Genomic DNA, 24,571 nt, shown 5'->3' on the forward strand with positions numbered 1-24,571 from the left:
GCATGCATCATGCTGCTTACCTCCACCTGTATACTGTTTATCTCAACTAACTGCACCAGAATCCTTATTTATTCCATTAAACTTGATTGCCATTTGCATTACTGGTTATGCATCATATTGTTTACCTTTACCTCTACACTGTACACTGTTAACTTACTGCACCATGACCTTGTTACCTCATTTTACCTTATTTGTTATTTGCACTACTGGTTGGATGCTGACTGCATTTCGTAATCTCTGTACTCGTACTCTGACAATGACAATAAAGTTGAACCTAACCTAAAGGAGGAACTGAAGTGAAACACTTTATCTGCCTCAATTAATACAATCTAAACATTATATCAAGATTTAATTGGGAATCATGTGACATTTTTTTCTTTCAGAAGAAGATGAAGCTGAACCTGAAGCTGTAGTTGAGGCTGAAGCTAACGCTGAACCTGAGGTTGAAGCTGAAGCTGTTGTTGAGGCTGAAGCTGAAGCTGAAGCTGAACCTGAACCTGAAGCTGTAGTGGAGGCTGAAGCTGACGCTCAACCTGAAGCTGTAGTGGAGGCTGAAGCTGACGCTCAACCTGATGCTGAGGTTGAAGCTGAAGCTGAAGCTGTTGTTGAGGCTGAAGCTGTTGTTGAGGCTGAAGCTGAAGCTGAACCTGAACCTGAAGCTGTAGTGGAGGCTGACGCTGAACCTGAGGTTGAAGCTGAACTTGAAGCTGTAGTGGAGGCTGAAGCTGAACCTGAACCTGAAGCTGAAGCTGTAGTTGATGCTGAACCTAAAGCTGAACCTGAAGCTGAACCTGAAGCTGAAGCTGAAGCTGAAGCTGAACCTGCAGCTGCTGCTGAAGAAAGAAAGCAGGAAGACAGTGAAACAGAGAACAGCACATCTCTGGGTGAGTAGGAGCAATCACTCACACTGATATACCTCTTTAACTGTAAAATAAATCTCACACAATCCCTTCAAACATCAACTACTCAAAGAAATAAGTAAGTAAACAAACAAAAAATAAATACAAATGAATAAAAAAACACTGCATTCATCTTTCACTGATAATAAGTATTATTAATAACCAGTAAGTGTCAGTAATAGTATTGTTTAAGACTGTGACATTGTTAATTTATTATTTTCTAATGATGTAGTAAACACCAACAAGACGGACGAGCCTGCTGAAAGCACCAGGAAAGGAGACGAGAAAAAGAAAAGGACCAGGAGAGGAACACGAGGCAGAGGCAGAAAGATCAATTACAGAAAGTTCCAGGACAACAAAGCAGGTATTAATATTAATATCATGTGATGATGTCAGTAATGTACCTGCTGATATTAGTTCAGTTCTTGTGGTTCACTGGTATTCGTGCTGTTAGAAAACTGACAATATTAACTTATTCAGAAACAGAGAAGCTGAAAGAGGTGGATGATGGAGCGGAGGCTGAAGCCATCAGTGAACTGATGAACGTCCTCCTGGATGAGACGGAGGAATCCAATGGCCAGTCTCTGGGTGAGCAAAAAATATAATCTCAGAATAATTTCAGACAAAATGCAAAACATTTATATCTATATCAACCCTCTATTCTTAACAAGATGCACAAAATATTTGAAGTTAAACTAGAGTTAGAAAATGTTAAGTTTTAAATTGAAATGTTTTTGTTTCAGCAGGAGAAAGTGGGGAGATCGTGATGAGTGCCGACGCTGAAGCTGAGGCTGAAGCCTTTAATGATTTCCTGACCGTCCTCCTGGAGGAGATAAGCGACGAGATCAACCTGCCTCTGGGTGAGTAAAGAAATTAACTTCCAGTGAGGAAATAGCATTTGTGTTACACATTTAAATACCCTTTACACTGATAAAGTGCTGTACAGATTTACACAACCAGAGTTAATGTGCAATAAAGACGGGCTGCGCCCATGAAGAGCTTTAAAAACAAAGGATAAAACCTGAATATTGCAATATTAAATTACAATATTTAAAACAGGGATGCTGAAAGAGGTGGATGATGGGGCGGAGGCTGAAGCCATCAACCAGCTCCTGAACGTCCTCCTGGATCAGTCAGGGGAAATGATCCACCTGCCTCTGGGTAAGTAAAGAAAATAAATTATAATATGCCTAAATTTCAATTACAACGTTAATTACCATTCACATGACAAAGTGATGTACAGATTTGCAAAAGAAATTCATACAAACTTACACTAAATTAAATGAAATGTGAGAAAATAAAGGAAACTGAAATGCTACAAAAGAACCATCAAGAAAATTTGAGGTGCTGTGTTAGAGAGCTCTGATTTTTCTGTTAGAAAACTGAGAATATTAATTTATTTTTTAAAAACAGGGATGCTGAAGGAGGTGGATGATGGGGCGGAGGCTGAAGCCATCAGCCAGCTCCAGAACGTCCTCCTGGATCAGGCAGGGGAAACTTCTGGCCAGTCTCTGGGTGAGTAAAGAACATAAATAATGCCAAAAATATTTCAATAACAACATTAAATACAATTTACACTGACAATGTGACGTGAGGATTTGCAAAAGAAAATCATACAAACTTACATTAAATGAAATGAAATGAGAGAAAATAAAGGAAACTGAAATGCTATAAACTAACATAAAGAAAATTTGATGTGCTGTGTTAGAGAGCTCTGATTTTACTGTTACAAAACTGAGAATATTATTTATTGTAAAACAGGGATGCTGAAGGAGGTGGATGATGGGGCGGAGGCTGAAGCCATCAACCAGCTCCAGAACGTCCTCCTGGTTCAGGCAGGGGAAACATCTGGCCAGTCTCTGGGTGAGTAAAAAATAAATAAATAAATTATAATATGCTAATAATATTTAAATTACAAAGTTAAATACAATTCACACTGATAAAGTGACGTGAGGATTTGCAAAAATAAATGATAAAACCTTTAAATAAAATGAAATGCAAGCCAATAAAGGAAACTGAAATTTTACAAGAATAGTCATGAAATTTGATGTGCTGTGTTAGAGAGCTCTAATTTTACTGTTAGAAAACTGAGAATATTAATTTATTTTTTAAAAACAGAGATGCTGAAGGAGGTGGATGATGGGGCGGAGGCTGAAGCCATCAGCCAGCTCCAGAACGTTCTCCTAGTTCAGGCAGGGGAAACTTCTGGCCAGTCTCTGGGTGAGTAAAAAAATATAATCTCAAAATAATTTCAGACAAAATGCAAAACAATAACTGAAAAAAGCCTCATATTAACGTTGCCGTGGTGATGAACACAGTTAACTCGTATTAATAACACATAATACTCCATAGCTACTAACCCTCTATTCTTAACAAGATGCTGTAATGCTCAAAATATTTGTACTTAAACTAGAGTTAGAAAATGTTAAGTTTTAAATTGAAATGTTTGTGTTTCAGCAGGAGAAAGTGGGGAGATCGTGATGAGTGCCGACGCTGAAGCTGAGGCTGAAGCCTTTAATGATTTCCTGACCGTCCTCCTGGAGGAGATAAGCGATGAGATCAACCTGCCTCTGGGTGAGTAAAGAAATTAACTTCCAGTGAGGAAATAGCATTTGTGTTACACGTTTAAAGATAAATTGATAAAGTGCTCTATAATAATGTAAGATATTTTTTAAATAAAAGCCCAACTGATATTGATTGAAGGTCAACCAGCTCAGCAACGGCTTCCATTAATACTGGAATTAATGCATAGTTCTCCATATCTACTACTCATATATCACTTCTTAAGTACTGAAACACTAAACAGAAACACTGGAAAAGATTGTTGTATTTAATAGGGTTTTGTGGATTAAATGAATTTTGAGTTCCTAGAGCATTAAAGAGCTTTTACCTGAATGACGCAGGTATTAATATTAATATCATGTGATGATGTCAGTAATGTACCTGAAGAATTTCTGATATTAAATTAAATTAAATGAGGAACTGAAGTGAAACACTTTATCCTCCTCAAATAATACAATCTAAACATTATATCAAGTTTTAATTGTGAATCATGTGATTTTTTTTTTTTCAGGAGACATTGAGGCTGAAGCTGAAGGTCAAGCTGAAGTTGAGGTTGAAGTTGAGGCAGAAGGTGAAGCTGAAATTGAGGCTGAAGTTGAAGCTGAAATTGAGGCTGAAAGTGAAGCTGAAGGTGAAACTAAAGCTGAAGCTGAAGTTGAGGCTGAAGATAAAGGTGAAGCTGAAGGAGTTGTTGAAGAAGGAAAGCTGGACGACACTGAAACAGAGAACAGCACATCTCTGGGTGAGTAGGAGCAATCACTAAACCTCAACTACTCAAAGAAATAAGTGCATAAACAAACAAATAAATAAATAAGTAGGTAAGTAAGTAAATAAGTAAATAAGTTGTAGCTGAGGCTGCAGTACAGCTAGTGGACGTTATACTGGCTGAGACTATACACGTAATTTGTAAAAATATTTATAAGTGAAAATTGTAATAATTTATAAAGTTCAATTAAAGTGGCAATAATGATATTATTAATAATTGTGACATTATAAATTATCAGAGAGCAATAATACAGAGAAGCCTGAAAACACCGGGAATGGAAATGAGAAAAAGAAAAGGAGCAGGAGAGGAACACGAGGCAAAGGAAGGAAGATCAATTACAGAAAGTTCCAGGACAATAAAGCAGGTATTAATATTAATATCATGTCATGATGTCAGTAATGTACCTGAAGAACTGCTGATATTAGTTCAGTTTGTGTTAAATGGCGAATCTAAACTTTATATCATGTTTTAATTGTGAATCGTGTGACTTTTGTCAGGACGATCTGCAGCTGAGGCCGTAGAAAGACCAGCAGAAGATGCAGAAACAGAGAACAGCACACCTCTGGGTGAGAAGGAGCGATCAGTCCCCCTTACACACCTCTTTAAATTCCACAGAATCCCTCCGAGCATCAAATCCTCTGATATTAGGCTCAATATTCAAATGTGTACAATAATATTTTGCCTGTTTATTGCAGCCGAGTTCTTTTTATTCCTGAAATTTGACCCTGAGCTTTTTATTCCTGAAATTCGAAGATTATAATACACATCTGGACAGCTGTTCATGTTTGTGTGTCACAGCAGACAAACCCATGGTGAAGGCGGATGAAGAATCTGAGCCTAAAGAGGAAATCCAACTCCCTGAGACGGAGACCGTTAACGAGCAGCTCCTGAGTATGCCATGAAAATGAGCGTTCCATATTACGATGACAATAAAATAGACAAATACTGAATACAATGGTGGTAATAATAATAATAATATTGTTTAAGATTGTGACATTATTCTTACATTATTTCCTAAAGATGAAGTAAAGGCAAAGAAGAAGGTCAGGAGAGGAACACGAGGAAGAGGGAGAAAAATCAACTACAAGAAAGTTGAGGACAAAGAAGGTAATCATGAGAAATAGATAAAAGCACCAACAGACACAAGCAGCCAACAAGGACACGCTGTTCATAGTTAATACCCTTTATGTTAATCCATCCAAGTGTTCCACGCATTAATCTAATTTACCTCAGCGTAAAACTTTACTAGCTGATTACTGCGGTCTGTGTTGCGTAATTCCTGCTGAATTCTGGGAAACAAGCTTGCACAGTGATTTCTCTAATTCTGTCCCACAGCTGAACAGAATGGAGGGAGGAAAGAGCTGACTGACGCCAAAGCATCAAGAGACCAGCGTGAACGTCAGACAGAAAGAAAGCCGCAGACACACACACGTGTGTGGACACGCCGTGACCGAGCCTGTGAGTCAGGGTGGAGAGGACCTGCTCACTGCGACCAGAGAGACAGGAGAGTCCCGAGAAGATCAGCTCAAGAGACGCCATCACATGCTGGAGCCTGATCAATTAAACACACACACACACACACACCAAGCCCCCATCCTCTCCTTAAGCCTAACCCTACCACCCCCACAAACCCCCAAATAATTATTAACATTATTTTTAAAAAATGAATAAAAACCCTTTATACTTTACACTTTACTTTTGTCTGCTTTCTATGAGCAGTAATTATTTCTGCACATGCACTGAGTAGTCTAATAGGCAAGTGTCCAGTTTTAAGCTGATATTCCATGTGCGCAGCTTCACTGTAGACTGTGTGCTGGGTGACATCAGAAATGCATGTGAAAATATACTGTAAGTCAATCAAGTGGGTTTTTATCATCATTCTTCTATGCAGCTTGTACACACTGAAGTGAAAGGTCATTTCTCCAGGACCATGGAGCAACACAGAGCAGTACGCAAGACTACATAAAGCGCACACACAACAGTGTGAGACGAGTGCAGGACGAATACACAGAACAGCACAATAAATACACAGGACCATACATACAAGACATGTGGGCTGTAAACTGTAGACTATTTAGTATAACTGTAGTACATAAGTACATCTGTAGCAGTAATAAATATATCTGTAGTATGTAAATATATCTGTAGTATGTAAATATATCTGTAGTATGTAAGTATCTCTGTAAGTAAAGTGTTGCAGGTTTGTGAAATGTGGTATGCAGTGGTACTGAGATTTGATTTGATCTGGTGTTCTGTTATATTTTTGTGTCCTATATGGTCACATAACACCAGTTACATCCCAAATCACTCCTTATTGCAGACATGTAGTGCACTAGTTAGGGTGTGAAACTCATTATGTACATAGCGAGTGTATAGGGAACAGGAAGTCGGCCATTTTTAAAAATTATTTATTCGAAATATTTAATAGATCGTAAATATTCAAGTGAAAATAACAAATTACTATCCTCTTACTATCTTTTTTGATATCAAAAATATTTAAAAAATTATAATTCGATGAATGTCAGGGCTATTCGTAACCGGAAGTGACGTTCAGTAAAAGTCTCATCTTGGAGAAAAGAGCTAAAGAATCCATTTTTGTTTGGATAAAAACATCCGTCATTTTTTTTTTAAATAAGTGTATAACCTGATGATGATGATGATGATGATGAGTAGGAATTAACTGGTGTTTGATATTCTAGAAGATTTAACACCACATGTAACTCTGTCAGTGTTTAATCTCCTGTGTGAAGGTAAATATTTCTGTTAGCTCTTTATGCTAGCGCTCTTTGTTAAACGGTATTAGCTAATTAGCCAGCTAGCTTACCTGTCTAGCTAGATACACTTGACTCTATGTTCATATTAAGATTTAAATTTAATTGTCTTTAATATATCTGACACAATAGAGATAGCTAGCCTAGCTGCTGCTGTTTGATTTAGCTGTATGATTAGCACTCTGGCTAAGCTGTCACCTGTGCGCTCAGGTAGAGCTAACCTCAGTTTATGTCTCAGGTTTGAGATATTTAACATAAAGACACGATTTTTTTTCTCAATTGCACTCCTATCTAAGGAAATGGACAATAACTTATTTAATAATATCGTCAAATAGTTTTGAACTTCATGAGTTTAATGGTAGCTTGATAAATGAATCAGAGCTGTCAGTGTCAGGTGAGATATTTATCCAAAATACAACATTATGTGCAAAATAATCTATGAAAAATCAACTTATAAACCTGATAAAGCTTCTGTATTGTCTGTTCTTGAGTGTCATATAGCTAATCAGTCAGGTTTTATGATTTTTGATGTTGTTTTTCTGTCGTTCTGTCGCGAACGAATCGACTCTTTGAGTCGGCTCTTTTAGGTGAGTCGACTCTCATATATAATACATAAGCTATTTGTTTTGTTTTCTTTTGTATTTTTTTCCCTCTTTTTTCTTTCTAGATGTAGGCAGTGCTGTTATTCTTACTGTGTAAATGTAAACCAAATGCTTCACCAGTACATTTGTAGTGCCTTGCTGATTAAATAATTATTTATAGATTTTATAAAACGCAATACAAGGCAAGTAGTGATTTTCTGGCTATTAGAAGGTAAAGGAGGAATTATTATTAACAATTATTATGAATTAAACAATTCAGCTGTAGTTATGCAAAGAAGAACAATCACAGGTCATAATCTCACAAACTATCACAAATAAAATAAAATAAAATAAATAAATAAATGCAGTGAGTCATTTGGGAGCTGAAAGAGTCGACTCGTGTTGATCAGCTGAGCCAAATTATCTGATTCACTGAAAAGAGCTGGAATCCCAGCACAGTTTCTAATCCTGCTGCACGCATAAGGCATGCTGTAGAGCAGGGGTCTCTAATCCTCTCCGCAAAGACCCGGTCTCGCTGTAGGTTTTCACTCCAGCCACATCTGAGCCGCACCTGAGCCGCACCTGAGCCTGCGAAATTTCTTCCACTGCGAATATAAGCGGCAACCGGATACGACATCACGCTCCAAGGTGTTGTTTTTTGTTTTTTTGTTTTTGTTTTTTTTATCTACACATGTATATACCAAATATACCATCTGATCCTGTCTGCAGCGACACCGAAATCCAGGCAGCTTCTCCTTTGATGTTGATTTTATATTCATTAAAATCTGTGTTGTATAAAACGAGATGATGCGACACCGCTATAATCAGTGTTTCCTCCATCTTCGATTCTCTGAAGAGGTCACGCCGTGACGTGTCGAGCTTCTACTGGTCGCACTTCTTCACGTGCTACGAATTCGCAGGTCAGAGTTCACCGAACTTGAACTTTGTAACACCAAGAAATGCGAAACTTCTTCGCACAAGCTTGCGTTTCCGGTCTTCAGTGTTCACAGGCGTATGAATGGAAGTCAACGGAACTGAAAAGTGTAGTGTGAACGCCGCTTAAGTCTCCGATCAGCTATCAAGTGCCTGCTATTCGGCTGGAATGAAAACCTGCAGCTTGACGATTATACTGAAGACCCGTGCTGGAGTGTGTTTCCCTGCTCTAACACACACACACACTTATTTACCTCACATTAACCACACAACAGAGAAGCTTGTAGGTTCTCTAGGACCAGGATTGAGAAACAATGAACTAAAGGACATACAGTGCTGTGCAAAAGTCTTGGCACCCTGTTTTTTTTTTTTGTTTTTTTTTTTTTAGTCCAAACTTTGTTATAGATGTTTATTTACTGACTTCTACATTATTGATTCAGTACAAAAACATTTTAGATTCCAAACATTAGTTTTCCAGCACAAAATGAAATGTTACAGAAAAATGTTTGTATGTCAGTAAAGAAAGCAGCAGATTCCATAAGAGACACTTTTCAGATAAAAACATAATGAAGGCTGCTGGGTTTCGCTGCAGAAATAAGAAGCGAGTCGACAGTCAAAGTCTCCAGAAGAACTGTGGCTGCTTCTGCAAGATGCTCAGTAACACTTCCAGCTCATTTCCTTATAAAACTGCACACACTGCACCTCAGATACTGTTTATTAAAAAAAAAAGCAAAGAGTCTTCACATTAAATATTGACTTTGTTTCATTTATTACTGTTTACTGCTCTTTATAGGAGTTTTTTAAAATGTAGAAACATTTAATTTCATTATTTTTGAAGGCTTCTTTGCTCTACAGCATTTCTTTGCATGTGCTAAGACTTTTGCACAGTACTGTGTTTATGAGCTACACTCTGGCTTCCTGTCAGTCCTGAGAGCTTTTTCAGAGAGTTTCAGATCCCTTCCTTTGTGTAGAATATTCACTACATGTGCTCACTACATAGGCTGTAACAATGATGCTGAGGATCCTGACTAACCAGTCTGTGCCTGAAAGAACTGTATTTAAGGTTCAGACACAAACTTGCTTGCAGTTGCTTGTGTTTTTTTTTTTTTTTTTTTTTTTTTTTTGTCATATTTAATTTAATGTCTGATAAAGTTTGCACACAGTACTGGCACCCTTGGCGTCTTTTGCTTAAAGGCACACCCGACATAAACACACCATTCAACATAAAATAAAGAAGGTTTGAGTAATATTTAGATTTATTTGGTGGTTACACTAACACACACTAATCACCAACGTGCAAACCTCCAGAGAAACTCCTCCTACATTCACGGTACTGTAATGTGATGGGAAACAGGCACAGAGACTAGGTCAGGATAAGGAGAGTTTTGTGTTTGTTTATATTTAATATAATTCTCTGGAACATCTGCAAAGCAAGTAAACATTATAGCAGCTGTGATTTAATTACGATTTAATCTGATTCTGAACGTTCTCAGGCGCGGACGCTGATCATGGGGGACTGCTTACACACCTCGGCTGACAGTTTGTCTAAACTGGTGAAATGGGCGCACAGTCACGGGACGATCTGCACGCTGATCCCGAGCTTGAAGCACTTGCTGACGGAGGGAGCTCACGGAAACCTGACGGCACTGTGGGGCTGCAGCGCCGGCCACGCCTACCACTGGCCCTTAACGTCCTCCTGTAAAACGGCCCACAAGGACCGGATGTGTTACGAGCGAAGCAGCCGAGGGATCAGTTCCGAATCCCTGATGCAGGGCGCAGCGGCCATGCAGAGCAGCTCGACGCCGAGGTTCCTGACTAGCGCGGCCAAATCGAGCAAAGGTGACTCGAACCAGACCCGAGACTCGTACGACTTCTCCAACTGCAGCGAGCCGTCCGAGATGGACGACAACGCCGAGGAGCACCTGTTCGACATCGTGTGCGAGTCCTCGGCCACCGACGAAGAGGGCGATTCCGAGCCCAGGGTCACGCCCAGAAAACGGAGCACTAAGGGGCCGAGCTCGGACGACTCTACCGATCCCGGCGCAAAGAAAATCAAGCAAGAGCGAGCTGAAGATTATTACACGGTGGCTAACGCACAAGCACAAGCCGCCTCAGAGGGCGCTCCGTCGTGTAGCATCTCCCAGTCGCCCAAACCCACCTCTCAGATCAGACCTTCATCCAGATCTTCAGCACCACACAATCCACAGCTCCTGGAGGACGGAGATCTGGTGGGCGTGTCCTCCTCACCGCCGGAGAACTCCTCCTCATCTGTGACCAAACACATGCACACGCCAATCAGCGGCTCTCAAAACAGAACACACATGAACTCGCACATGAACCCGGCGGCCAATCAGAGCGCGGCGTCTCTGAGCCAACCGGGAAGGAGTGACATGGTGGAAGTGCTTCCTAACGGGGACTTCAGCCTGCCCTTTGAGGATCCCTCAGGTGTAGTGCACCCTGAAATGGACATTTTAGCAGCACAGAGTCTCAGCGCAGAGCCCAAAGGTGACGCAGGTAAAGACCTTTTCTATTCAGGACAAAGTTTAATAGTTTTATATTCTTTAACTCTTCACAAAGATCTCACGGTCTCCTGAAGAAAGGTTCTGATATTTAAACCATGCATCAGATGCATCTTAGGAAAACATAATGACACCATCTGAGTGATTAATCCAAGTGATTCATTTGAGTGATTCATTTGAGTGATTTATCCCAGTGATTTATTTATGTTTTTATATTTATATGATTCATTTGAGTGATTATTTCAATGATTTATTTTACTGATTCATATAAGTGATCAATTTAAGTGATTCATTTGAGGGTCCATTAAAGTGATCATTTGAGTGACCATTTGATTCATTTAAATGATCAGTTTAGTGATTCATTCGTGGTTATTTAAATGATTCATTTAGATTGATTCATTTTGAGAGGTTATTTGAATGATTCATTTGAGTGGTTATCCCAGTGATTTATTTAAGTTTGTTCATTTATATGATTCATTTAAGTGCTTCATTTGAGGGTCCATTTGAGTGACCATTTGATTCAATGATCAAATGATCAATTTAGTGATTCATTTAAGTGGTTATTTATTCAAATGATTCATTTTGAGAGGTTATTTGAGTGGTTTGAGTGATCATTTAAATGATTTGTTTGAGTGACTCTGTTTCAGCCAACACTAATCCCATTCTTAACATGACACCATTTGAGTGATTCATGTGAGTGATTCATGTGAGTCATTCATGTGAGTGATTCATGTGAGTGGTTATTTTAGTGATATTTCAGTGATTTATTTTACTGATTCATTTAAGTAATCAATTTAAGTGATTCATTTGAGTGACCATTTGAGTGGTCATTTGAATGATTCATTTGAGTGGCCATTTTTCAACCAACTCAAATCCCATTCTTTACTCATGCATCCGTTGAATGTTTAAACAAACCGGTAATCACAACACGATGGATGGTTTGGAAAAAATTAAGAAAATTTGTGTCCAATCTGCGTGAATTATAATAAAAAAAAACAAATAAGAAAACCTGTTTACTCGAAACTCACGCAGAACTGAAGTCTACGGGCAGCTTATATAATAAAAATGATTAAATATTTAAATGACACAACTATAAAACAAAAATGTAAATCTGCAGGCGTTCCACAGGAACGTGAGAGAAAATCTTCCCAAAGCTGATGGACTTTTATCTGTAACTTTCACACGCTGCAGCGGTGCAGTAAGAAGTAGTTCCGGTTACTTTACGCTTTCCTGATGGCGGTTAAAGACGTGCGACTACCACAGGAAAAGTAGTTCCATCTCTGAAAGGAGCGATTCGACACATTTACAGCTTCATTTCTACACAAACACTTTTATTCTTATTTTATTCTTATTTTATCTTTAAAGGTGCGTTAGGCAATATTTGTCAGAATTTAAGATTAGCTCTCTGGTCGTTAAATATGTAGAGATGAACAAGAATTGATTTATTCATTTATTTACTTATTTATTTATTTAAACTCTTTGACCCCGCCCTCATTCCCGCTCATGTACACACAGCTCCGCCCCCCAGAGCCTAGCACAGTTCAGTTAGAGTTAGCAGCTGTTCAACTGCTTGAAAGTCAAGTTATAACGCTATAAACACGCAAAATTCAGCTCGTACTTCGTTTTATGAGAAAGATCACGAGTACTTTCACCATCCTGATTTCCTCTGTAATGAGGTTTGCAGACTGAGATGGGGGCGGAGTGAAGCGGCGATGGCGAGCGTCAGTAAATAACTGACACAGATGTTTACATGAACATCAGATTCCGTTTAAAGTCTATATTCGGGCTGCAGCCGTACTCCGAATACGATGTTTATACGTGTACAGGTATCGGAATATTCCCGTACACGCGGTTGCTGTAAGTTTGCCGATCTACACGTGCGCTTTTCCTTTCCCGCTGTTGTTTCCCGGGAGATTCAACACGCTGCTTTTGTTTATACAGTACGCTCAGTTATTAGTTTTATTACTCATTTTTCACACTAATTTAATTAGGACACTTCTCTAACACTCTCTAACAACTCCGCCTCGACACGGAAAGGCTCGGGTACGCACGTGTTCAGCTACGCATCTCTTAGCACCCACAATTCCTTGCGGGCTGAACACGCGCTTATATCTGCTCTCAGTGGATTTTCGGAATAAGGTGTTTACATGCAACACGTTTAAACCGATTAAAACAGGAATATTCCAGGAACGGGATTCGGAATCTGGGGAGACGGGATATTGTCTTAATCTGACTCGGGCAATCGGATTGCGGCGTTTACATTCACGACTCAGTACTAATTCGAATATCGCCAAATTCCAGTTGATATCAGGATATTGATGTGGACGTAAACGTAGCCACGGACAAGTATTCCAGACCATAACGCAGTTTTCGAAACGGGTCTCAGCCGCATAATACGACTGTACTGAGGCTGTGGCTTATTATTATTATTATTATTATTATTATTATTATTATAAATTACGGCTGCAAAATATATAGAATTTATCGAAATATTGCAAATGTAAATATCGTGATATGTGTTCTGAAAGGCCTCGCGATAACTGAACGATTTCAATATTTCAAAAAGTTACGAAAATCTAAGTTTTATTTCAACCCAGAGAGCAGAGAATGCTTTATTTTCCTCTAAAGAACATGAAACATGTATGTTGGTTTTGTCATTTTCAGTTTTTAAATATATAAATATATATAAATATAATTTAAATTGATTTTACACACTTATAACATTATCGTAGCGCATTATTATATCACATTATTTAACAAGTTATCGCATATTGCACTTTTCTTCGATATCGTGCAGCCCTGTTATAAACTTATTGTTTTTTTATGAAGTTATTTTTGAAAGTAGGAAATTTAAAAAAGTCGACTGTTACAAGCCTGTATTTTATGGCAGCTCTCCGTTATGTCTTTATATATGATTAATACGATTAATCCTGCAGCCCAGTCTGATACAGATCGTGATGTTTATCTAGTGGTGACGTTACAACAATTCTGAAAATATATATATTTTAAAAAGACAGTATTAGTCTTAGGCATGTCCAAAAAATATACACAGTGAGAAAAAAACCTCAGGTTTTAACACGAAAACTCTAATTAACGCCTCGTTGATTCGATGATCCGAGACTCGAAACTCATCAGTCGGTATCATTTTAACTGAATACACACCCGCGTGACTTTCTTGTGCTTTCCAGTAGAACGTAATTTTATATTTTTATGAAATAAGTTACTTATTTTACATACAGCAGTTAACATGTGAATCTCCGGAGAGCATTATTTCTTGTCGCTGCGTTATAATATTTTATATGTAAATGTACATTCTACTATATCAGATCATTTGTACGCAGTTTACATTTATATTATAATAAAACCTGAAAACACGAAGAAGACGGTGAATATCAAGCAGTTAAAAAAAAGAAGTCGACGTGGCTCTTATTAAACTTATCCTCTCTAAAATAAAGGACTTTTTTTCCTCAAGACGCTCTGTGGACGTTTTTAATTTTACTCCAGATGAAAAACGGACGGCTTCCGTTATAACGACGAGATAAGCGATAAGAAACGGTGAGTGGATTTTAGTCTCTTCCTAATCAAGTCTGTACATTTTGCATGCGTTTTTGGGAATTTGTGAAACGTTTGACGTATTCTGTGGGTAAAATATGATTTTGATGATGTTTACAGGTTGAACAGAAGACAGCGTAAACGTCCTGAATGCCTCTCAGGGTTAGTTGTGCAAGACTTTTCTGTTATATTTTTGTTGTACTTGCTGTGATCTTTAGCTTTTTTTGTATTTATAGAGGAAATAATTTGGATGAAACTTTGCATAATTGCAAATAAAACATTTCCAATTTCTTTGTTGAAAATGTTTTTTTTTTTTACGTGTATTTGGTGCGAGTGCTCTGTAACAGTAAGGACGCTGTGGAGTAATTGGATTAAACAAAAATTCCAAACAAAACCTGCCTCATCTCACATGCACATGTTTCAATAACACTGTTTTCAGAGTTAAATTTCACACTTTAATTGTCGTTAATGTAGCTGTGATACCGTACGAGCTGAATTGAGTGTTGAACTTGATCGCAGGATGTCTGAACTCGGAGGAACCGTTCTGGCCGTCCACATCGGACCTCTGTCCGAACTCGGAGAGTCACTCTGAGGAGAGGAAGCAGCTGGAGGAGTACATCACCAGCGTGGGTGAGATTTATTTATGTTATTTTTTTTTTAACTGTAACTCAATTTGCAACGTAAATTAATTATTTAAACACTAAGCGGTATCTACAGTGGATATAAAAAGTCTGCACACCCCTGTTAAAATGCCAGGCTTCTGTGATGTAAAAAAAAAAAAAAAAGGAGTCCAAGATAAATCATTTCAGAAATTTTCCCACCTTTAATGTGACCTATAACCTGTACAACTCATCTGAAAACAAACTGAAATCTTTTAGGTTGGGCGAGTAAAAATAAAAAAACAAAATAATGTGGCTGCATAAGATTGCGAGAGCATCTCCTGTGCACGGCGCTCTTCAGATCACCCCACAGATTTTCAGTCGGATTCAGGTCTGGGCTCTGGCTGGGCCATTCCAAAACTTTAATCTTCTTCTGGTAAAGCCATTTGGGTCGTTGTCGTGCTGAAATATGAAGTTCAAGGTTTTGTGCCAATATTGACTGGTATTTGGAACTGTTCATAATTTCCTCCACTTTGACTAAGGCCCCAGTTCCAGCTGAAGAAAAACAGCCCCAAAGCATGATGCTGCCACCACCATGCTTCACCGTGGGTATGGTGCTCTTCTGGTGATGTGCAGTGCTCTTTTTGCGCCAAACATACCTTTTGGAATTATGGCCAAAAAGTTCAACCTTGGTTTCATCAGACCATAAGACATTTTCCCACACGCTTTTGGGAGACTTCAAATGTGTTTTTGCAAAATTTAGCCGGGCTTGGATGTTTTTCTTTGTAAGAAAAGGCTTCCGTCTTGCCACCCTACCCCATAGCCCAGACATATGAAGAATACGGGAGATTGTTGTCACATGTACTACACAGCCAGTACTTGCCAGAAATTCCTGCAGCTCCTTTAATGTTGCTGTAGGCCTCTTGGCAGCCTCCCTGCCCAGTTTTCTTCTCGTCTTTTCATCAATTTTGGAGGGACGTCCAGTTCTTGGTAATGTCGCTGTTGCGCCACATTTTCTCCACTTGATGATGATGGTCTTCACTGTGTTCCATGGTATATCTAATGCCTTGGAAATTCTTTTGTACCCTTCTCCTGACTGATACCTTTTAATAATCAGATCCCTCTGATCCTGAGGAAGCTCTCTGTGGACCATGGCTTTTGCTAAAGCCTACTAGAACAGCTGAACTTTATTTGGGGTTAATCAGAGGCACTTTAAATGACGGCAGGTGTGTACTGACTGCTATTTAACGTGAGTTTGAATGTGATTGCGTAATTCTGAACACAGCCACATCCCCAGTTATAAAAGGGTTTGCACACTTATGCAAGCACATTATTTTGTTTTTTTATTTTTACTCGCCCCCCCTAAAAGATTTCAGTTTGTTTTTCAGATGAGTTGTACAGGTTATAGGTCACATTAAAGGTGGAAAAAGTTCTGAAATGATTTATCTTGGTCTCCTTTTTTTCACATCACCAGAAACCTGGCATTTTACCAGGGGTGTGTAGACTTTTTATATCCACTGTACGTTTTATTATATTATTATTATTATTATTATCATTATTTTTGTTTAATCGTACAGATCCTGTAACGTTACGGAACCTCCAAGCTGTCATCTCACGGGTTCTCAGGTTCCACGAGCAGACCCGCGTGCAGGTTCACAGCCCTCCTCGTCCTGGAGAACAAGAACTGTTCCCCGGTTCCGGACTCTTCCTCCCTCCCTATAAACTGGCCTGTATTCACCAGGAGTCGCGTCAGGACAGCATGCGGCTCTTCCACCTGCTCTTCGAACACTTCTTCACCGAGGAGGACCTCATCGGCGCCGTGGCTTTCGGGAAAAGGGGCAAAGTTCCGGACGGGAAAAAAATCCTGGACAGAAGAAAAGTTGACGGGATCATATGTACGTAGTTCATCAGCGCTGTCGAGTTCTGAATTCTGATTGGTCAGAAGGTGTTGAAGAATCCAGCTGCTTTTATAAATTTATTGTAATCTAATAATAAATGGGTTTGAACAGATTCTTTAACAAAGAAACATGTATAAATGTTTAAAAGGCGCTTTGGAGCATTGGAGAATTTTAGGTTTAAAAAAAAAATAGAAATAATTAAGTTCGAAGGGAGTTCAAACTTTTCACATGCAAGAATTGCTTTTTTTTAAAAAATATTTTAATCAAATCTAAAGTAACTCTGCATTGACATTTGCAGGAAAATGGTTTTTTTTTTTTTTTTTTTTTTTTTATAGTTTGCTGCGGAAGTTTTTTTTTTTTTCTCTCTTTTTTTTTCACTTCAAAAATCAACAAAATAAATAACTAAATTGGTGAGGTGTGCCTAAACTTTTGCATACAATCATAACTATAAACTTTAAATAAAAGAGTTTGACATGATGTTCTTTAATAAATAAAAATTGTAATCGTTGGCAGATTGCTGTGCTGTAAGAGGAATAAATCACGTCAGGTTGTGCTGTTATTGGAAAATAATCAACTTCAGGGTGGTGTGATGAAGCGGAGTTACTGTTATCACTGCAACGCTGATTATTTTCCTCTAACAGCACGTCCTGCAGTGTTTTATTCCTCTTATACCACAGCAATTTACCAGAAATTACAATTTTATTTATTAAGGAATGTCATTCTTTTTTTATCCGTTTATAGTTACATTTAATGTTCTGTGAAATGAGTTTGTTCCTGTTGTCGCTTACGTTATAGCAGCTATAAACCTTCGTTCCCTCACCAGCCTCTCTTTATTCTCTCTCTTGAATTAATAAGCCAAAAAAAAATCGCAAAGAAGCGTAAACTCCTCTGTCCTGAAGATGTCAGAAAACTTAGTTACAGCTTTACCTCTGACTGTTACAAAGCGCTGACACTGGAGACTCCTTCCATCAATGTTACATAAACACATTTCTCCTTACAGAAAACTTCACCATGTAAACGATCACACACTTTTCACTCACGCACTCAAGTCCCTGTGAATGAGCTGTTGCTATAGAAACGATAACGTATCAGAACGAGCGCATTAATGTAAACCTGCGCTACTGCTGTTCTAGAAAACTAATCAACACCTTCTGACCAATCAGAAAGATAGAAATAGCTCAGCAGAGTTCTTTGGAGATCAGATGATCAGATCAGAATGGTTTGATTTTTCTTTTTTAACTGAAATCGTTTTAATTCCTCGACAGCGTACGTTCTGCGGTGTTCCACGCTGGATGGATGGACGCCGGTGGAATCGGCGAAGCTGAAGAAAGCGTGCATCAACAAGTGCAGACTGAGAATCGGCCAGAGGAAGAAGTTAGCTCAGGGGCCGTATCTGTTCCACAAGTCTGGCCCGTCGTATATCTGAGTTCCATCTCTGCGGAGTGTTAGTGTGTTATTATCCGTGATCATTCGTAAACGTACAGGAGTGAAACGTCTTCAATTATTTTCCCTCTACAAAAATACTGAATCTGAGCTGTTTTGTTTATAAAAATGCTTTAAATCGGCTTCGCGATGCGTTTACTCGAAACAAACGTAGCAGGATAATAATCAAAATCTCCAGTATCCGAAGTTTTCTCTGGAAAAACGTTTCATACTCGCTCATTTCCAGACGTTTGGAAAATTCTGAAAATGTTATGAGGGGAAAATATAGATCACTCTCTTGTAAAATAATAATAATAATAATAATAATAAGACTCAAGATAAGGTCTGTTGTCTTTGATCATTTCATTATTCGCTGCACTAAGGCTGCTTTCACACCTGCTGGATTTTTCCCCAGTGTTTTGTTCGTGTTGATCACCTGACACGACGCCCGCACTGTAACCATAACGACGCTCTTTCTGGTCCTAGCTAATATCAGCTAGCTCCGGTGATGAGGACGTTGTTTGTCTTTGTTCGCTGTAGCTTTTTAGAGACAGAAATTCACACCACAGTTAAAGAAGGAGGTCTTTCACGTATCGCTATTTGTCCCAAACGTACACTCGCTGGTGCTTTCAGGTTATCCGTCCATCTCAGATTCTCGTTATATCTCGGGATTATCTCGAGAACGGATGGCGGGATGTTTGTAGGATTTATATGGAATGATCGTTGGAACCAGCAGAGGAGCAGACTAGGTTTTGGAATTGATCTAAGCAGGTTCAAGGTCAAAGCAAGGTCAAATGTCTGAAATAGATTTTTCCTCGATAGCTTCTTTGCAGTTTGAAGTGTATTTTAACGGTATGTGAGCCGTACAAGACGGACTAGATTAGTTAGCGGTGGAGGAATTCCCGTCCACGCCGCAGAAGAAGAGAGTTCTGCTTCTTATTCGGAATATCGGCAGGGAAATATTTTCCATTCGGCACTTCGGAAATCTCCACATATTCACTCACTAACAAGACTCAGTTTTCACCAGCACTTTGTCCTCCATGTTTGTTTTTCTCGTCACAGCCTGACTGATCAGGAGGTAAAAATATTGTTCGATGCCAACTCTTTTTTTTTTTTTTTCTTTCCTTCCTAACTTGGTTTTAGCTACTAAACAGGAAGGCTAACACGTGCTTCCTCTGAGACGCGTGAAGCCGCCAATCACATCGTTTCGAGCTGTTGCTCATGCCGCGTCACACACCGAGGAGAGCGCTGTCTGCCCTCTTCCACATACATGAGCTCACGGATGACCATGATTGGCTGGTGTCACTGTGATTGACAGAGGAGAGAGAGTATGCCCCTCCCACTCAAAGAGCACGGATAATTTTGGACACGGATGGCTGTGGCGTCGTCGGGATCCGAACTCGCGATCTCAGGATGATTTGTTTGTGAGAGGAAAAAAAAAACTGACATCAGCGCTTTTTGATCCGTAGGATAACGTTTGAAACGTGCGTTTACGAAATAAACACAGTGTGAAAGCAGTCTAATGCGCATGACATTTCAGTAACTCCTGTTAAAATGCGGAGGTGTCCTTAAGTTTACTTAAAAACGAATAAAACCTGTTTAACGTGGACTTCTAAGAGGAATCACTCTGAGCTTCGTGTCGAGATTAACAGTCTTTTTACCTTTTTATAAAAGTTATTTCTTTGTGATCTTTGTAGCATATTTCATATTTTATGATCTGTAATAAACATTGGAATTGTGTTCATGGTGTAACTATTTCAGAATTTCTGCTCTAAACCTTGAATAGTCTGGACATTTTATCCCAATCTCTTAATTTTTATTTTATTTGCACCGTTATTCTTCAGATATCTTTTGGGTTTGTAGCACGGTACAGAAATACAGGACTCTCAGATCTGTGCAAGGTTTATCAAACTTTTGCTTTTATGTTTTTTTTTTTTCTTCTTTGTTTAATGATCTTAATCATGTTGTTGTTTATGATGTGTAAAAGTGGCCTAGCTACAACACTTGTGTAAATTTTATTTCCTGTGTGTGTGTGTGTTGCGTAGCCACGTCAGATGATATTTTATATTCTCTTCTCTACTTTGAGAAATATATTACACCTGAACCTTTTGGCTGTACGTTATGAGGTGAAGACTGAAAAGTTAAAACCGCAGTAAACTGTAAGTACGCACGTGATCGTTCTCCTTATAATCCATGCTACACGGAAACGAGTGAAGTCGAGTCAGTGCTACAGTCTGTATTTATTTTTGATGTGTAAATAATCGGTTTTGATATTTGATGCATCATCGACGTTAGGATTTATTTTCTAACAAAATATTTTAATAAAAATAAATGAAAAAAAAATCCGTTTGGATTTTCTTTTTCTGTGTTTACTTCGAAGCAGATGTGCATTTTAAACTGTAAGGAGAATCAATTTTGCATAATAATGAAGTATTTTGTATTTTTTATATAGATCAGTATGTTCTGTATAGATCTGTGTTCAGATCTTCATCATGTGTGTGTGTGTGTGGCAGCATACGAGATCGAGAGGCTGAAGGCTCTCCTGCAGGTGGAGAGGAATAAAAGCATGATGTTGGGAGAAACCATCAGCAGCCTGAAGCAGGATAAAGAGCTGCTGCAGCAGGAACTCACCAAGAAAGCGGAGCTGATCTGCGAGTTCCTCCAGGACCAGCTCCGGCCAGGTACCGACCTGAACCTGTACGACTCGGCGCAAAAACCAGAACATAGTTTGCCGTTATGGTGCAGCCGTAGTTCAGTCACGATCGTTCTTCTCCAAATCAAAATCACGATTATTCAGGAAATTTAAAATTATCAAAAGTTTTATTTCACTTCATCAGTTACATCATCAGAAATATGTAACAGTGTAACAGGATACCAATGTAACAGTGTAACATGGCGACAGTGTCACAGTGTAATGATGTAATAGCGTAACAGTGTAACATGGCGACAGTGTCACAGTGTAATGATGTAATAGCGTAACAGTGTAACATGGCGACAGTGTCACAGTGTAATGATGTAATAGCGTAACAGTGTAACATGGCGACAGTGTCACAGTGTAATGATGTAATAGCGTAACAGTGTAACAGGTAGAACAGTAATTATGTAACTGTAACAGTGTATCAGGGTAACACAGTAACAATATCACAGTGTAATCATCTGATAGTGTAAAAGTGTAACAGGGCAAGAGGGTAACATGGTAACAGTGTCTCAGTGTAATGATGTAAGAGAGTTACAATGTAACAGGGCGAGAGGTTAACATAGTAACAATGTCGTACTGTAATGATGTCATAGGGCAACAGGGTAACATGGTAGTAGTGTAATGATGTAATAGAGTTACAGGGTAACAATGTCACAATGTAATGATGTAATTGGGCAACAGTGTAAGAGGGTAACAATGTCACAGTGTAAAGATGTAATAGAGTTACAGTGTAATGATGTAACAGAGTAACAGGGTAACATGGTAGTAGTGTAATGATGTAACCAAGTAACTGCTCCTTAGTTACATAATGAAGTGTTAATCTTATAACATCTACATTTAGACACAGTAAAGTTTCAAATAAAAGCCATTAGTGTGTGATGAGGTTCTGATCTGTAGAAAGGGTCACGGAGGAGGAGGATGATGAAGAGAGAGATGATGATGATGATGATGATGATGAAGAGAGAGATGATGATGATGATGTTGATGATGAGAGAGCTGAGGATGAGGATGATGAGGATGATGAGGATGATGATGATGATGATGATGGGTGCAGTGTGTGTTAAATCTTCTGTTTTGTGTTTTCTGTGTCTTTGACAGACAAGAGGCGAGTTCATCCTTCCAGTCAGATGGAGGCAGGAAGTTCTCACCAGTTGATCGGCTCGTTTCCTGATGAAGGAGCTCCGTTCGAGTCTCCGGCGCTGTTTGACTCGTTTGAGGAGGTGGAGGTTCACCCGCTGGACCGACAGAGAACCATCAAGATCTCCTCCAAGAGGAACCGGGACGGAGAGAACACCCGCGTCAGGAGTACGTGAGGCTTTAACAGTTGACGCTCTGTTAGAGAAACCCTTTAATCCACACGAGAACAAACTCAACACCACAAACGCCACTTTTTCTTCACCTGTGTTTTTTACTTTTACTCATTTATTCAGTTGTTTACTTAGTTTTTTTTTGTATTTCTTTCATTTTTTAAAATTTTTACATATTTTATTTTACTATATTTTACTTTACAAGACAACAGATGCTTGTTTTTATTAACCACATTATTCGTTTTTATTACATTTTTATATAAAAATAAACTTATTAACATTTTGTTTTGCTTGTTGATTCAGTGTAAAGTGCACTGAGACGCATTTTACTGTCTTAAAGCTGTTCTATTAATTACGTTAATAGCATTAATATATAATTCCTCCAGAAATTATTGAATCTTTTGGGTTTGTAAAAGCGTCTCGTTATTTCCAGAGCATGTTGGATGTTTGTGTGACAGAAAGTACAGTGTGTAGACTATAAAAAAAAAACGCATCATATTCAGATCAGTGTGTGAAAGAGAGAAAGAGAGATAATGAAGCAGTTGTGTTGATGTTGAACTCGCGGTAATCTGCGCTCGATGCAGTAACTCGCGCTCTGGTCTGTTCCTCGCAGTGAAGAACGTGGTGGGCGTGATCGCGCGCTACATGACGGCTCTGCAGGAATTCCGCCGCAGCGTGTCCATGAAGGTGGCCTTCGACCGAGTGGGCGTGGACCGGAACACCATCTCCAGGACGGCGGCCATCGCCGAGCTGAGTCTGGCCGCGCCGGAGGTTTTCCACGCTCTGCCTCCGTGGGACGAGAAGGAGGAGACGCTGGCGCACTACGCCGTGAGGTGCAGGCAGGCCATGGACGATAACATCAAGGCCAAGATTAAAGCCATGAAAGCCAAAGGAGAGCTTTTACCCATCGTCAGTAAATAAAACGTTACGCTCAGCATCGACACTTTTCCCTCCGGTCCTCAGCGACGCTCCGGAGATTTTTAGAAGAGCACTAAAATTCCTCCTGACTTTACCCTCGACTCGTTTTTAGTCTAACGTATGAATATTTACACTACAGTATCCGAGATGATGATGGTTTTCTGTCTCGTATAAAGTTTGTGCCAGATATGGAGCAGTGTTGACCTCAGTATCTCACACACACACACACACACACACACACACACACACACACACAGAGTTTAAAGTTATCACTGCATGCTTATCACACACACACACACACACACACACACACACACACTGATGTTTTTACTTCATTTCTAAAGCACATTTTATCCCACAGTGTTCATGAGTCTCGATTTCTCACACACACACACACACACACACTGATGTTTTTACTTCATTTCTAAAGCACATTTTATCCCACAGTGTTCATGAGTCTCGATTTCTCACACACACACACACACACACGGTGCTTTCAAGGGCACGTAATAATAAAATAAAATCAACTTAACTTTAAAAATTCACTTTACTGAATTAAAGTATTGCGTTCATTGTAACGCTGAGGATCGGAGAGTTTTTAGCGTTATTACTGACCCAGGTACGAACAAGAACATCTCAGGTGTGTTCCTGAGTGTCTCAGTGTCGGTTCTACAAATAAAAGTCCTGAGACAACAACAAAAAAAAAGCACAAACATCTCAAAAGTATGAATATACAAATTATTAAACCACCCCCAACTCTACAAACTCCACCCTCTTCCTCTGGTGAACAAGTGTACATTTACATCAACATTTGCATATTCGAATCCGATTGGTTCTTATATTTCATGATGCAATAACACTTTTTAGAAAACTGATTTTTCTCCACCGTGTGAATTTCACACTTTGGATAGTCTGTGCATTTAAATTAAGGGTTGAAAGACAAGAAATTTAATTTAAAGAAATAAAAATGGTCATCAGTTTTCATCTGACAGAGATTCAGATTTGTGTTTTGGTTATTAATTAAATTGCTGACTAACATTACTTCTAACACAGCGTTGGCTAAATTGGTAAATAATTCAGTCAAAGAAGGATTTGTAATTGAACAAAAGTTTTTTAAACAAAGGTTAATGTTATTATTAGAAATTA

The 24,571-nt window shown here is 39.0% G+C and overlaps 2 protein-coding genes and 1 long non-coding RNA gene across 4 annotated transcripts; all 3 read left to right on the plus strand.

Annotated features, from left to right (window-relative positions):
• Positions 1-2,318: 2,318 nt before the first annotated feature.
• Positions 2,319-3,104, plus strand: LOC128320822 (uncharacterized). The gene is made up of 3 exons (XR_008304407.1): positions 2,319-2,414; positions 2,661-2,762; positions 3,018-3,104. It is a non-coding gene; the product is annotated as an uncharacterized LOC128320822 (long non-coding RNA).
• Positions 3,105-3,379: 275 nt separating this feature from the next.
• LOC117599389 (retinitis pigmentosa 1-like 1 protein) lies at positions 3,380-5,802 on the plus strand. Its single transcript, XM_053241140.1, has 7 exons — positions 3,380-3,473; positions 3,937-4,203; positions 4,466-4,591; positions 4,725-4,793; positions 5,026-5,118; positions 5,248-5,334; positions 5,563-5,802. The coding sequence occupies exons 1-7, from the start codon at positions 3,380-3,382 to the stop codon at positions 5,781-5,783; spliced, it is 957 nt and encodes a 318-aa protein (XP_053097115.1). The 3' UTR covers positions 5,784-5,802.
• Positions 5,803-6,768: 966 nt separating this feature from the next.
• On the plus strand, positions 6,769-24,567 carry LOC113544070 (uncharacterized protein KIAA1958). 2 transcript variants are annotated; one of them, XM_034312594.2, is made up of 5 exons: positions 6,769-6,977; positions 10,006-11,026; positions 15,103-15,213; positions 16,760-17,077; positions 18,346-20,830. In XM_034312594.2, the coding sequence occupies exons 2-5, from the start codon at positions 10,021-10,023 to the stop codon at positions 18,504-18,506; spliced, it is 1,596 nt and encodes a 531-aa protein (XP_034168485.2). In that variant the 5' UTR covers positions 6,769-6,977; positions 10,006-10,020; the 3' UTR covers positions 18,507-20,830. The 2 variants fall into 2 exon arrangements, with proteins under 2 accessions (XP_034168485.2, XP_026798495.2); XM_026942694.3 differs by lacking the exons at positions 15,103-15,213; positions 16,760-17,077; positions 18,346-20,830 and adding exons at positions 21,016-21,183; positions 22,299-22,505; positions 23,121-24,567 and having other exon boundaries at positions 6,770-6,977.
• The last annotated feature ends 4 nt before the right edge of the window (positions 24,568-24,571 follow it).

The sequence above is a fragment of the Pangasianodon hypophthalmus genome, chromosome 17, assembly GCF_027358585.1.
Source record: "Pangasianodon hypophthalmus isolate fPanHyp1 chromosome 17, fPanHyp1.pri, whole genome shotgun sequence".
Taxonomy (NCBI): Eukaryota; Metazoa; Chordata; class Actinopteri; order Siluriformes; family Pangasiidae; genus Pangasianodon; species Pangasianodon hypophthalmus.

What these genes read in the sequence shown, in the direction of transcription:
- LOC113544070 (XM_026942694.3), top strand. Translation starts at nt 10,021, where the DNA reads ATGGGGGACTGCTTACACACCTCGGCTGACAGTTTGTCTAAACTGGTG. An exon ending in CCAGGACCAGCTCCGGCCAG is followed by an intron (nt 21,184 to 22,298) that starts GTACCGACCTGA and finishes TGTCTTTGACAG; the next exon opens with ACAAGAGGCGAGTTCATCCT. An exon ending in AGAGAACACCCGCGTCAGGA is followed by an intron (nt 22,506 to 23,120) that starts GTACGTGAGGCT and finishes TGTTCCTCGCAG; the next exon opens with TGAAGAACGTGGTGGGCGTG.
- LOC117599389 (XM_053241140.1), top strand. Translation starts at nt 3,380, where the DNA reads ATGAGTGCCGACGCTGAAGCTGAGGCTGAAGCCTTTAATGATTTCCTG. An exon ending in AGAGAACAGCACATCTCTGG is followed by an intron (nt 4,204 to 4,465) that starts GTGAGTAGGAGC and finishes ATAAATTATCAG; the next exon opens with AGAGCAATAATACAGAGAAG. An exon ending in AGAGAACAGCACACCTCTGG is followed by an intron (nt 4,794 to 5,025) that starts GTGAGAAGGAGC and finishes TGTGTGTCACAG; the next exon opens with CAGACAAACCCATGGTGAAG.